Source organism: Beta vulgaris, chromosome 3, assembly GCF_026745355.1.
Source record: "Beta vulgaris subsp. vulgaris cultivar EL10 chromosome 3, EL10.2, whole genome shotgun sequence".
Taxonomy (NCBI): Eukaryota; Viridiplantae; Streptophyta; class Magnoliopsida; order Caryophyllales; family Amaranthaceae; genus Beta; species Beta vulgaris.
In genome coordinates, this window is record NC_079204.1 from 36,121,635 (window position 1) to 36,134,213 (window position 12,579).

General features: G+C 35.6%; 1 protein-coding gene and 1 long non-coding RNA gene across 2 annotated transcripts; both read left to right on the top strand.

Moving 5' to 3' along the window:
* On the top strand, positions 1-393 carry LOC104883825 (vegetative cell wall protein gp1-like). The gene has a single exon (XM_010668385.1). The coding sequence runs from the start codon at positions 1-3 to the stop codon at positions 391-393; it is 393 nt and encodes a 130-aa protein (XP_010666687.1).
* An 8,812-nt stretch (positions 394-9,205) lies between these two features.
* Positions 9,206-11,732, top strand: LOC130590724 (uncharacterized). Its single transcript, XR_008968572.1, has 3 exons — positions 9,206-9,943; positions 10,482-10,537; positions 11,400-11,732. It is a non-coding gene; the product is annotated as an uncharacterized LOC130590724 (long non-coding RNA).
* The last annotated feature ends 847 nt before the right edge of the window (positions 11,733-12,579 follow it).

The following is a 12,579-nucleotide window of genomic DNA, read 5'->3' on the forward strand; positions in this document are numbered from 1 at the left end:
ATGAAAGTATTAAACTCTCCTTCTCTTGTGCATGGTACGGATGAAAGTATTGATGATGATGAAGTTCGAGTGATTGCGAAAAAAGTCTATGATGCTTGCTTTCCTCCATCTAGGGAACAATCTCCTTTTCTTATGGACACCATTCCTCCTACCATTTCATCGCCACCTAAAACTGCATCTCCACCTCCTTCAACATCACAAAACACTCCAATCCCTCCTCCTTCTAAATCACCTCCATCTCCTGTCCCCAAAGGACAAAAACCTACACCTGTTCCCATCTCAAAGGAACAACCTGCTGTTCCTAATCCTAAGGAACACCCCGCCGAAACCAACCCACATAGTACCTTCCCTTCTTCATCCCAAAACCCTACCATTGGTGCTCCTTACACTTAGCTCATGCCCGAAGGTTGGATTACTTGTTTACATTGGTGATGGGTCACTGGGAAGCAATTATGGAATTCGCAAATGAAGCAAAGGGTGTGAATGGGTTAGTGCAAGGATTGATGAACAAGTTTGACAATGCTTTGGATGGTCAAAAGTTGATTATGGAGCAACTTGGAGATATGACCAAATCCCTCCAAAAGATGAACAAGAAATTGATGATGGAGGATATCGTGCTCAAGTTTGATAAAACCGTTGAAGGCAATCATAAGGAAGTGATGACTAAGTTGGATGATATGGTGGAAGAAGTGGTCGAACAACCTTCCTCTCCTAACCCTTAAACACTCGTCTTAGTTTAGTTTTCGTATTATGGGAACAAACTTTTTGTTTTGTGTCTTTTCTTTCTTTCCTTTGCATGCTACAACGGAACTATGTTAATTTGATAATTCTAAGTTGAATCTTTTTGCATGTGTGCGTCTCTTGAATGGCTAATATTCTTGCATTGCGGTTTTTGAGAGTTGAATGCTTTATTTGTTTATACTAATCAAATTATTTCTCACAAAGTTTGGTGGTGTGATGTGTTTTGATAGATAAATTTCATCTTTTCGAAATCGCGGAAAAATGTTTTTTAAGATGCCAAAGGGGGAAAGGGAAAGGCAATAAGAGTAAATAATTCTCTAGTCATGTTTCATGTGCTCAAGTTCATTTCAAATCGTTTTTTCTCTTAGTTACAAAATAAAATAAAAAGTTCATTAGAATTTAGCTTAGTTGAATTACTTTGTTAAAAGAGTTTATATGACTTATTTAAATTATATATTATATTGTATATGTCTTTTGTTGCCATCTTCAAAAAGGGGGAAATTGTTGACCCTTGAGTTTTGAATATGACTTAACCACAAAAGACATATTGTATTTTATTTCTGTTATTGCTAGGTAATTCGTTCTCGAGCAAAGAGAATACTTGATCGAAGATTAAAATGGAGAATTAATCAAAGATCGAAGTGAATATATTCGAATGATAAAGTATCAAGCTTGGAGTGAAGATTAGAATACAAACAGAACTTGGTTCTGTTCCCATGTAACGAACAGACATTGGCATAATTAGGAATAAGGTTAAGGAACAAACTTAGAAAAACCTTAAGGAACCCCTAATACTTCCTAAGTGATGCGCCTAACATAATGTGTGCGCCCAACTGATTAGTTAGGAGTCCTAGGTTAGTTTTGACTAGATCCACTATTTTAAGGAGTTTGTTAGGAATAGATTTAAATTGATTTTTTGATTTAATTAGAATAAATATCAAACCGCTTTAAATTTTATCTTTTATATTTTAATTAAACCAAAAGATTTTATTTTCAAAATCAAATATAATTTACGGTTATAAAAAGATTTTCTTTCTAAATAAAAAAATGATTTTTCAGTTTTAATTAACTTATTGATAAAAATATTTTCCTAAATACTATTTAAAGTAAATATTTTATTTAATCTGCAAGAAATCAGTTATCACACCTAAACACTACTGCTACACATTTGTAGTTAGTGGTTAGTGGGCTTAGTTAATTATTTTCCAAGTCTTAATTAATTTAATTAGCTTAATTATTCCCTAATTGTTTAAAATCACGTAATACTTACTGCTTATTATTCTTAAGTTAAGTAGTGGGGTGAGTGGTTAATTACTACTCAAGAAATATTTAATATAAACTAATTAATTAATTAAAGTCATGGACATCATGGGACAATAGATTAAGTAGTGGATAAATTATGTCTTGCCTAAGTTCTCTATAAATAGGCGTCTAAACCTTAAAACAAAGTGTGTCTGACTTCGCTAAACATACTTAGTTGTCTTAAGAGTCAGTGCCGTTCCTAATAGAATTCATACTTACTTTATTCGAGTTATTACTCTTCCATTGTCTTACAAATTGTATTTTTGGGTAAAGGGTTTGAGTGATCTCTTGTAAGTGTGAGAAGCTTTGAGTGAAACAAGAGAAAGAGAAAGAGAAAAGAACTTTGAGAGGAACGACAGTTGTGAGAACTGTTGTTGGAAACTTGAGTTTAGTAACTTAATTTGTGGCTCGAGAGAAAAGTAATAGGACTGTAAACAGAGTTATTTTGGCCTATTATAGTGGAAAGTTTGAGTTAAAATCCCTTGTGGTCGAGGTTGTTTCTTCCTATTGGGCCTAAGAAGTTTTTCCTCGCTAAAATCTCTCATGTTCCCATTTTGTGTTCCCAAGTTAACTTTTAATTAATTCCGCAAAAAGTATAGCTTATTCTCTCACTGTGATTCACCCCGCCTCTTATAGTGCTCATATTATACAACAATATCAAACATAGATCTTGATTTTAGTGGAACTACATACTTTTCTTGTTAATTTAACATTATTGATTGATTGTTTACTATATTCAACATGCTTTCCCCTCAAATTAGGTTAGAAATATCGAAAAACGACCAATAAACCGACAAAACGAAAAAACCGCTCCGCGAAAATGATGCACCAAACACATGAAGCTTGTGTCACATGCAAGTAGTGTACGCCTAACGCACCAAGTTGCATGGCGCGCAAGATGCATATGCTAGACACACATTGCTTGCGTTGCACGTAACTCATTTGCGTGTGGCGCAAGCTGGCCAACTTCATGACGGTTCAATTTCGTCTGTTTATTTGCCAGATTTCATCTATCTTCGCATTATCGTTCATGATCACTTTCAGGTCATCTTTTCCAAACAAAACTCACCTAACTCAAACACAAAAATCAATCTTTTCATACATATCATCTAAGGTCGAGTCTATCCTAAAAGTGCATCTAGATAAATGGTCATGATAGAGTTCGAGTCGTCATGCATCTCGTCCCATCCCATCTTATCCATTCTATCAAACTAATATTCTCTAACTTATCTATCCAACTATGTTTCATCCATTTCAAAAATATATTTTTTCAAAATCAATCCTACCACACCTCTTCAATTCTATCTTATTCGACAACATTTATTTTCAAAAACAGTATTCTGAGATTAATCTATCATTAATCACCATCAACTTTTCCAATAAAAGATAAAAACAAAGGGGTCCTCTTCAAAAAATGAATTTTGAAAATTATAAGCCTAATCTAATCCTATCAACTCCAATCCAATCAATAATCCAATCCAATACCAAAATTGCATTCATCTTAGCCCATATACATTAGAGTCATTTCTTTCATCTTAGGGCCATTCAAGTTTGATTCCATGCATTCATATTAGGCCCACTAGGATTAGAGTCCATCTTAGGCCCATATAAGTCTAGCACATATCAACATTTGGACCCATTTGCATCTCTATGTGAATCCTACTCAATGTCAAGTTCCATAGGTCTAATCAAGTCTAATTCTAGTCCATTCCAAAGGCAAGTTCATGTGTGCTCCCAACCAAGTCCAAAGTTTAAGTCCATAAAGGCCCAATACATATCCTCAGTCTAGTGTGCCTCTTTATGTAAGCCATAGTCAAGTCCAATTTCAAGCCCATATAGGATGAAGTCCAAACTCTAAAACCCCTCAATCCTTATTGTCTAGTCTGCTTACTCTAAATTAGATGTGTTTGATGGGTCGGAGGCCATTTTCAGCCTTGATTTGACCCATTTGTATAATGGCCTTAGACGGTCGGACCCAAAGAGGGTCGGGCTGAAAACGAGTTGTTGGGAAAATATAGTGGTGGGGTGAAAACGGGCATAAAGAGGGATGAAGAGAGGGCTTTGTCTCATCTTACTCTCTCTCCTATGACTCTCTCTCTAGAATTTCATTTTTTTGCAGCCATTTTTCCTCCATAACGAAAACCCTCACTTTCTCTCTCTTTCTCTCTTGAATTTCATCTTCAAATCACTTTCTTCTTATGAGCCTCTTCATCTTCACTGTTGCAAGGGATTCTGAAACCATGGTTGTGGATTTTGTAACCAACGCCTAAGGTTCTGCAACCATTACTGCTTACGCCATTTTTTATTCTTCTTACTTTTTATCTCTTTGTTATCTCTCTAAATCTCTTTCTTTTCTCTTTCTTCCCTTGTCTCTCTTCAAGAATGCTAATGCTTGGTTATGAGCAAATTTTAGAAATGATTGATGATTGACGTTGCTGGAAATCCATACATGCGGTTCTCTATATATATAGAGATTCCTGGAATAGGGAAACCAGAATATGACTAGACACGTGTTGTTGTGCTAAACTGAAATAGGACTGGGTTTGTCGTGCAGGGCTGTGCTTGAAGGACCTTAATCCAACTAGTCCCATATAGCTTATGTATATGGCCCGACCCGATAAAGTTAGTCCCCGTCCCGTTGAGAACATCTACCCTAAACGTAAGCTCAAAATCTAGTCACCTTTTAGTCCAGCAAAGCTACTCACCCTTAATACCATAATGACACCCTAGCGAAGCTAGTCATCCTTAATACCATCATGATAACCTTTGAGTTTAGTAAAGCTATTCATCCTTAAGACCATAATGATAACCTAGAAAAGCTAGTCATCCTAAAGACCATAACGACAACCTTTGAGTTTAGCGAAGTTACTCATCCTTAAGATCATAACAACACCCTTTATACATAGCAAAACTATTCATCCTTAAGACCATAACAAAACCCTTTGAGTTTAGCGAAGCTACTCACCCTTAGGACCATAACGGCACCCTTAGTGAAACTAGTCATCCTTAAGACCATAATGGTAACCTTTCAGTTTAGCGAAGCTACTCACCCTTAAGATCATAACAGCACCCTAGCAAAGCTAGTCATCCTTAAGACCATATAGGTACCCTCCGAGTTTAGCGATGCTACTCATACCTTGAATCCATAACAACCCAAGTCCTCTAGTGTAACGAAGCTAGTCCACTATAAGTCCATAACGACCCAATCCTCGAGTTTAGCCAAGCTACTCCTCTCCAAGTCCATAAAATCTCAAATCATCGAGTCTAGCAAAGCTAGTCTACCCTAAGTCCATAATGGCCCAAAAACTTTGAGTCTAGCGAAGGTAACCTCTCTAAGTTCATAATGGCCCAATCTTCGAGTTTAGCGAAGCTAGTCCTCCCTTAATCCATAACAACCCAAATCGAGTCTGGTGAAGTCAATCACCCTTGAGTCCATGAAGGTAACCCTTAAGTCTAGTGAAACTAGCATTCCTTTATGATCATAAAGGCCTAGTCATTAATTCCTGCCTGCTTACATTAGTCCAGTCCATGTATGCATATTCTTATATTAAAGCCTATGTCTCCATCATAGTTAAGCCTATGCTATTCCAAAACCCATATCCATTTCAAATCTTCCATCTCAAAAGCATTTATCTTTTTCGTTCTCATTTCCATTTCTCGTTTTAAAATTCATTTCTAAAAACTTAAAAGTCAGGTCCATTCAATTTATGTTCAACAGAAGTCGTGAGGTTACAACTTTGGAAGACCCATCAAGAAGAAAAAGTGAGCCCACTCTAAGACTCATCAAGCGCATTATCACCACCCCGATTTCCTTAGAGTCATGACGTTGCTTTTGACCATGTTCTCAATAGAGTCGAGATCATTTTTATCGGGTCTACTCCAAACCCTGCACCTAAAAAATCTAAAAGGTTTAATAATCTAAACTTCTAGTGGAAATTCCATTTGATATCAAGTGTTGGATCCTATAAATGCACTACAAAACATGGTCGATGACAATATACTTTTAATACCTCCCACAACAAGAATCAACAACACCATTATGCAGTGTATCCCCAACTCAATAGGCTTAGTTATTTATTTTCGGATATCTTGGTTAAGTCAAAGATTCCTTGCCTAAGCTATTTATGTCTTTTTCCATCAAAACTATGTCAATCTAGGAACTTCATTTATTATAGCTTTCTATTTTCATAAATATCATTATATTTTCTTTTGAATTTCATTAGCCTTCCATCATTTTATGTATTCTTCTAATTCAATGATTAAATTTAAATTAACTAAATGACCTTGATAAAGATAAAAAAGGTTAAAAAAATAAATTAAAAAAGGACATACTTTGGATTATTAGTTATTTCTCTCCCTCCATCATTCCAAAAAATAAACCATCATCCATAAACCATCTCCATGCAACCCGAAATAAAAAATAACATACATAAGCCATCATCTTCCTAATTCTTAACCAGAAATAACCCTTTAGTTCAAAGCTCCACAAAAAGGCTTGCACACATATAAAAAAGATCAATGCCAGTCAAAATGAAAAAGAAAGAAAAATGTAAAAGAATATTCAAAGTGCACAAAAAGAAAAAGGCAAAGGCTAAAAAGTTAAGCTAGGGGGCCTGCACACATGTTCTAGCCCTCATTTCAAACCCCTTCAATCCATCAAAACACCTTAAAACCATAAACCTTACCTTGACATAAAAAGGAATCGTAATCCTTACCTTTCCCATCCAATTAAACCTTCATCCAAATCCCTAAACCTTAAACCCTTTCAGCCCTCATATCAATCCTAACTCCTGCTTAAGGTATGTCCAAGCCTAGACAAAAGTTACGGTACAAAAAAATCAGGTCAAGAACTACGAATGATCTTATTCTTCATGAATACGTAGGAATCCTCATCTCAAGGTTCAACCGCTTTAATAAAATAAATTAATTCAAGGTCTTATGATTTGACTTTCTAGAATTCAAAAACATACTATTTTTAGACCTCGACATAGACTCGAGTCTGAACCTAGCCAAGTCTAAGCCTTTTCCCACCTATATCTTTTCATCCTTCTAAAAATTTTCAATCCTAACTCTCCTTGTCCTGAAAGGACTCTATGATAATTCCATGGTCTCAGGCCATATCCAACTTTGCCTACATTAACGCCCAGTGAATAAACTTCGTATGCTCCTCTGAATGCTCAGTTCAAGACAAGTAGCTTCTAGTATATGCTCAGAGTGCCTAATTCAAGATAAGCTTACCAAATTGGGGGCTATTTATGTATGTGGTGGTTCCTCCAAATCAAACTCCCAAAGAATTGTAATATGCTGAACTCACTTGCGGTCCCCGATTATTTATCAAAACGGTTCTCGATAATCAACCTATAAATTTCTATCAATCTAGACCTCATATCTTTGTAAAACCTCGATCTTGCATACACGTTCTCTCCTTACCAGCTTTGCATAGCCATGAACTTGCATAATATTTTATGCATCCTTAGAGAGTATAAGATTGCATTACTAGATCATTATATGCATTATTATCCGAGTTGTTTGCACCTATCTGCTAACATCTTCTCCAGCAGATAAGCCAATTGCTTGTAGTTATGTTTTGCAGACTAAGTTTATTTCATAGAAACTGGCGATACATAATCCAATTCTAGACAGTAGAGTGTTTAGAATTGCTCTTCGGCCCGACACAAATTCTTTAACTTTCAGTTTAATGAACCTTAGTCAAAGTAGGGGCTTCAATAGACACAAAATTGTGTTTTTCCATTGAGTATCCAATGATGAAACATACCGTCGTCCTAATTCGTCTGATCCAGAGGAAGAACAATCTGAAAAGCTTAGCATAAAAACATTTTAAGAAGCTCTATTTATTTGTTTATAACAACTTCGAGCCCACTTTTAAGAGCCCGATTGTTCGGGATAATTAATTGTATTTTTAGTGCCGTTTTCCAAAATTCCAATTATTTATTGCTGATAAGTAATTATATTTTCAATAAATATTAGTTATTCTTGATAATTAAGAAAATTTCCTAAATTCAAAGATATTATGAAAAATCAGGTTTTTATATGTAAAGATAGCTGATTTCAGATTTCAAAAGATAAAATTTCATCAAAGATAAGAAGGAATGTTTAAACGAACCAAAAACCACTCAGATTTGCGTTGCACCAAGCGCACGACGATACTTCGACGCAATACAGTGGCAGTTAAAAAAGGCAGAACACTGTAAGGACTTGTGTTGATGCGTCGAGCGCATGGACCATGCAGGGGACGCATGAGCCTTGGGCCGGATGCAAGCTCTGTTCTTATCCTCCGTGTTGTTTTTAGCTTTCTTTCTTCTGTAAATAATCTTATTCTCAACAAACGTTTTTCATACTTCGACATACACTTTCCAACACACTTACATCACTCCAAATACTCTCTCATATACATATTCAAACTTTTATTCAAACACATTAACTCGATCAATTTGCATTTAAACTCGAAAGAGCTTCAAAAATTGCTCCTTCCGTGGATCATTACACAAAACCCAGGGGACAAAGGTATTATCTTGAGGGTCAATTGCAGTTTAATTCCTTTTTTTTTCACTAACAATTTACTTGTCATGATGTAGATCATTAAAGAAATTCACGTTCTCTTCTACATTCTTTTCTAATCTCTCCTTTTTTTTTTTTTTTGATATTTTGTAACATATTTCTTTATATTAGTCATATGCATTCTTGTATGCTTTCATCATGCACATGCTTATTTTGCTAATCACAAGACCTAAATGTTCTAGCCCATAATTTAGATGATTTGGACATTGCATAATAGCATGCCATCAAAAATTAGTCTTTTACGTGTTTAATGAACGAACACAGATTAATGATACATTAACATATTACTTGGTTGTTTAATTGCATAACACTCGAATATGAATCATATTAAGTTGAGGCCATCAATAGACGAATTTGATTCCTGATCATATTCGTACTTTCACTCCGGATGTAATACTCCATATTTTTGGGAGTTAGTTTTTATAAATAAGAAAATTTAAATAATAAAGCGAAAGTCTTTTAATACTATTTAAAGAAAAAAATAGTTTAGGTAAGCCTACAATTATAATTTAACTATACAACCTACTTTTTGTACCTAATCATATTTTAATTTGGTTTTGTTTTATCTTCCAAATAAATAAAATAAGAAATAGGAATTTGAGTTGGAAACAAATCCTATTACACCTAGGTTAGTAGTTACTCATGCTATAAATAGGAGATAAGAAAGAAAAAAATAAATAAAAAAATAATAAAACCCTAACTTTTTCCTATCAACCGTTTTCCTCCCTTCTTCCGTCAAATATTTTCTCTCTCCTCTCTTCTTCTTTCTCGTAAGTCTTCTCCTCCCATCCCCTGAATTTTGTTGGCCTTTGAGAAGGTCGTGCTGTGTGTGTGTGTGTGGTGTGCGACGCAAAGAGTGCTAGCGGGTCAAGAAGTACGAATCCCCGCTGCTGTCGTGCGAGCGAAGTGTGTGCGCGAGTCATTGCTCGAGGGTTGTGCTAGCGAAGTGCATGGTGTATGTGTTGTGCATCGAGTGCTACTGTGTGTGCTGGGCGGTTGAGGCGAGTGTGTGTGCAAAGCCTTCGAAGGTGTGAGGGCGAGAGTTCGAGTGTGAGGAGTCGAGGGTGTGTGTGCATTGTGTGAGTCGTCGGTGCAGAGGAACGAGAGGGTCGAGGGTGAAGGTGCGACGATGTGTATGAAGGTACGAGGTTCGAGTGTGGGTGGCTCGAGTGTTATGTGCGAGTCGCGCGAGTGCGTCGAAGCTCATGGTGTGTGCGAGCGTTGTGTGCCATGCGTGCGAGTGGTGTGCGAGTGCGGTGGTGCGTGGCTAGTGTGCTGCCAGAATTCCATCGCCGGTAATTGTCGCCGGCGAGTCACTTCGGTATAAAGAAAATAAAATTCTTCTTTAATACGTTAGTTAAATTGTAAAATCTGATTTATGTAATTCATACATGTATATCTTGGATTAAGTTGTAATTATAAGAAAAGTATGAGTTAAGTAAAAGAAATCAGATTTATAATTGTATTTGTAGTTCTTATAATAATTCTATTATTCAAATCTGATTTTTGGTAATACTTGTGCATAATGGTTTAAGTTGGGTTGGTAAATAAAGTATAGTAAAAGTTAAAGGAATTCAGATTCTTGATTATACTAGTAGTTCTTAGAATGATTTTATTTCGTAATTCTGATTTTAGTACACCCATGTATATTTGTGTAAGTTACCAAAAATCAGATTTGCAAACATATTATTCAGTCTCAAATATGTTAGTTTCAATAAAGTTTATGAAAAGAATGTTTAAATAACAAGAATGTGTATTTTATTATTCAAAACACCAAGTTTTACATAGTTAGTTAAGCTGATTTTTATGTTATTAATATCAAGGACTTATCACTGAAATACTTTTATTATTTCCATTAGGTCCCAATTTCATAAGCGGAACATTTAAGTAGTCAGCAAAGATTCTTCGTTACAAGGTACGTACGCGTACTAGTTTAGTTGGATATGTTAGTATCATGTTAGGTTATGAATTCTTTCATTGGAACCTAGAATCATGATAGTGAACAATTCTATGATTATGATTGATGAGATTGTTTGGTAACATGAAATCGATTGGAAATCTGTATGTATTACTTGGTTGTATAACTTGTAAATTTGATTGCATTATTATTGGAATGCGTAATTCTTTTGTATCACAAGCATGAAATGTATTGGATTGGAATCCTATGATTTAATGTTGTAACAAGCTAAGGATGTTATAAGAACTAAAGAATTGAGTAGTGTATCTAAGAAGGAAAATTAATTGATTATATATTTAATTAATGTTTTGTGATTGAATAACACTAAGAAGGATATTTAGCGATAAACTTGTAGTTGGAATCCCTACAAGTAATGAACAATGGGGGGGGGGGGAGTGTGGGACTTGTTCTACACTCCTATGCAAGCCTACTCTGTCGACATTAGTGTCCTTATAAATTTTGATAACTCAAGTAGGCGAAAGGTTCTGTACGATCTTGGGGGTATGCATACTAAGATGACGGATGTGGGACAAAATGAAGCAATATTTACATTCCATCTAATAGACCAAGCTGTCTATTAAGGATTAAGTAGCCCTTATGATTCTAGAAAGATGACGGTGCCCACTCGTTTGCAACTAAATTATAAAATAATAAAATGTAATACTCCCGTAATATCATGTCTAGGAATGTTTCTTATTGTTCTGATTATGCTTAGTATATTATTTCACTATTTAAGTACGTACTCAACATAATTAATTGTTTGTTATTTGTGTTTGTTTGTTGACATGTGATGAACCATTGATACTTCAATGGGAAGTAGATTAGGTATGATGGTGTTGCTGCATGAGTTCAGGCATACAATGGATATTCTTTAGTTATAAACTTTTAAATGTTTTTGTTGAACTTATAGTATTATTATAATCTACTTAGTTAATGGTTTGAATAAAAAGGGGTCAATGATTCCCGAGTTGTAAGTAATTTATTATTCCCGCTGTAGTTTAGTTTTCATAATAAGGATTAAGTTAATTTCTTCAATTCAATTAGCCTTGCGTTCCACCGTGGCGGTAACACTCACAAAGTCAATGCGACGTAGTTTAGACGTTTATGGATTTTGGGGGTGTTACATCGGATCTCAATCATTCACTCATTGACCAATTATGGAGGCATAACGGGGTAATCTATGTTGGATAATTTCCTAAGTTGTCCCTATGATTTTTCAATATCCAGCACTAGTAGAATAAATGCTTATTGCTGCGGTGATATTGCTGTGGTTTTACCTATACACATCAATATATCACGTAAAAAGAAAAGTAAAAATAGAAAATAACAATATTGCTGCGGTTCCCGCCCAAAACCGCAACAATATTGTTCCACGGATACTTTTTGAAAAAATGTGGGAACCTAGAGACAGCAAATATTGCTACGGTTTTGGGCGAAAAACCGCAACAATATATTAAAAAAATATTTTAAAGATATATTGCTGCGGTTTTCCGCCCAAAACCGCATCAATATCTGCTGCTCCTCTCACTTACCAAAAAAAACGCACGCGGGATTCCTTAAACAATCTCTCAAAAAATTCGATATTCTCCAAGTCTCTCTCTCTCTCCTCTCACACTCTCTCACACTCCGGCGAGTTTGTTACCAACGACGTTTGGTTCTGGCGATTGCTGCCGACTGTTTTCCGACGAGGGTTTTTATAATTCGCTACTCTTCCTTCGTTTTGGGTCGTCCGTTTCTCCTCACTTCTCCACCGCATTTCCTCATGCGGCGCCACTCATTCACCTCCGGCGCCACTCCTTCACCTCCAGTGCCACTCATTCACCGCCGTCGCCACTCCTCGAATTTCCGACGAGGGTTTGTCATTTTAGGTTAGTTTTTTTTAAATTTTTCTTAATTAGTGTTTTAATGAAAATTTTAGCTTAAATTGTAGTTTAAAATGCTTAGTATGAAGTATATATATGAATACTTATAAGATTTGAGTATTAAAAACTGATTTTGCG

What these genes read in the sequence shown, in the direction of transcription:
- LOC104883825 (XM_010668385.1), top strand. Translation starts at nt 1, where the DNA reads ATGAAAGTATTAAACTCTCCTTCTCTTGTGCATGGTACGGATGAAAGT.